Below are 2,500 nucleotides of genomic sequence, written 5' to 3' on the forward strand. Positions count from 1 at the left end.
ACACACAGTGATAAGTGGTTAGACAGATAAGAGAGAGAGAACCAATGTATGTTTCGGTCTGAACGCGCCGGCCGGTTCCAGACTTGGTTGGGGAAGGTGAAGCAGGAAGGGTTCCGTGGCGGTGTGAACGCCCTGCGTGTGGAGAGGAACGTTCCAGAAGGAGACTCACCGAGTCCTGCACCCAGCTGGTGTACTGGAAGAAGTAGCCCATCAGACTCTGCACGAACGCCTGCGTCTCCTAGGGAACAGGGGAACACACAGGGTTAACACTAGAACAGCCGTGCCCTTACTAGAAGAGCCGCCTCGGGGGTCAAATGACCCCCTCTTTTTACCAGTGGTGTGCCGTCAGGACCAGCAAGGCCTTCTCTGCTGGCCTAAACATGATCAGAATATACATTTTATTTTAATATATTTTTTCCACAAATATGTATTAATGATTCCCCATAGTCTATTCTCTTCATTTCATAGCTTTCCTCTTGGTTGCGCTGCTTCCAGTCTCCGATTGAGATTTGGAGGGCTGGCCTTTATGTTAGAGCTTTTATCCAATCAAAATGTGTTGCTAGGGGGCTCCAAAATCTGCCCGCCTGCACAATAAACGGTGCCGCGAATACGACCTGTAACTTAACGTTGAACGCGAAAACCTGTGGCGTACCTAATGGAAACCTACGTAGATTTCGAGTTGGCGAGCAAAAGCAACAACGGCGCCTGCTGTAAGGCTCAATGATGTCAGCACCCAGCACGTCTTTTGATTGGATACGCACTATTGATATTCACTATTGAGATGCGTAACTATGCCGGTAGATGTGAAACTTTTGAAAGTGCGCAGGGAAACGGAGCTCCACAACGAAAGCTTTCGTTGACTGATCGATAATACTGATCGATTGTGTCCTGTTTTTGGGTAAACAATAACTTTCATTTAGGGGACACGATGAAAGCGCCGAGTCCACAAACAGAGGAAACTACGTTGAGCTTCTTTCGTTTCTTGCTGAAAACAACCCAGATTTACATTACCACCTGTCCACAAACAAAGTGTTTACTGGGACGTCAGGCAAAATACAAAACGACCTGATTTTTGCTATTGCTGAAGTGATGGGAGAAGAGATCAAAATGGAGATTAAAAAGGCACCCTTTGTCGCTATTATGGTGGACGAGACGACAGACGTGGGTAATGTAGCGATCTTAAAGATGTTAGTTTAACACTCTTCATTGTAAATGCGGATTTATTGATTAAAAATGCTTCGGAAATATTATAACTCTGTTGTACTTGTCTGACTATGTTAAGGTGATGCAACACCCGGTTATACTGTGTTTCTGTCTAGTTTCTAGAGCCATGGCGTCATAACGATGGTATTAAGAGGTAGAATAATTCAGGTAGGACTGTGTCAGACATCACTGAAGGCCTAGGTGTGAAATGCACCGCCCGACACTGCTTTTTACAATGCTCAAGCTGCTACTTACACACAACGACCACTAGTTGGCCGCTTGTAAATTAGCCTGCTCTGCTTCCTACACAGGAAAACGTCGAAACAGCTTCATACAGCTTATCAAACAGCTTCATACTGCTTATCAAACAGCTTCATACAGCTTATCAAACAGCTTCATACTGCTTATCAAACAGCTTCATACAGCTTATCAAACAGCTTCATACAGCTTATCAAACAGCTTCATACAGCTTATCAAACAGCTTCATACCAGCTTATCAAACAGCTTCATACAGCTTATCAAACAGCTTCATACAGCTTATCAAACAGCTTCATACCAGCTTATCAAACAGCTTCATACAGCTTATCAAACAGCTTCATACAGCTTATCAAACAGCTTCATACAGCTTATCAAACAGCTTCATACAGCTTATCAAACAGCTTCATACAGCTTATCAAACAGCTTCATACAGCTTATCAAACAGCTTCATACCAGCTTATCAAACAGCTTCATACAGCTTATCAAACAGCTTCATACCAGCTTATCAAACAGCTTCATACAGCTTATCAAACAGCTTCATACAGCTTATCAAACAGCTTCATACAGCTTATCAAACAGCTTCATACAGCTTATCAAACAGCTTCATACTGCTTATCAAACAGATTCATACAGCTTATCAAACAGCTTCATACAGCTTATCAAACAGCTTCATACAGCTTATCAAACAGCTTCATACAGCTTATCAAACAGCTTCATACAGCTTATCAAACAGCTTCATACAGCTTATCAAACAGCTTCATACAGCTTATCAAACAGCTTCATACAGCTTATCAAACAGCTTCATACCAGCTTATCAAACAGCTTCATACAGCTTATCAAACAGCTTCATACCAGCTTATCAAACAGCTTCATACAGCTTATCAAACAGCTTCATACAGCTTATCAAACAGCTTCATACAGCTTATCAAACAGCTTCATACAGCTTATCAAACAGCTTCATACAGCTTATCAAACAGCTTCATACAGCTTATCAAACAGCTTCATACCAGCTTATCAAACAGCTTCATACAGCTTATCA

The 2,500-nt window shown here is 42.2% G+C and overlaps 1 protein-coding gene across 1 annotated transcript in view; it reads right to left on the reverse strand.

The window, feature by feature from the left end:
- Positions 1-2,500, reverse strand: part of LOC308153188 (prominin-1-A-like) — a gene marked incomplete at both ends in the record, with an annotated part of 22,980 nt that overhangs the window by 6,002 nt on the left and 14,478 nt on the right. The window contains one exon of the mRNA XM_080526274.1: positions 170-238. Within this exon, the coding sequence (XP_080382400.1) occupies positions 170-238 (69 nt within the window). The remainder of the gene's footprint in view (positions 1-169; positions 239-2,500) is intronic.

The sequence above is a fragment of the Nansenia antarctica genome, assembly GCF_963989245.1.
Source record: "Nansenia antarctica genome assembly, chromosome: 3".
NCBI classification, from domain to species: domain Eukaryota; kingdom Metazoa; phylum Chordata; class Actinopteri; order Argentiniformes; family Microstomatidae; genus Nansenia; species Nansenia antarctica.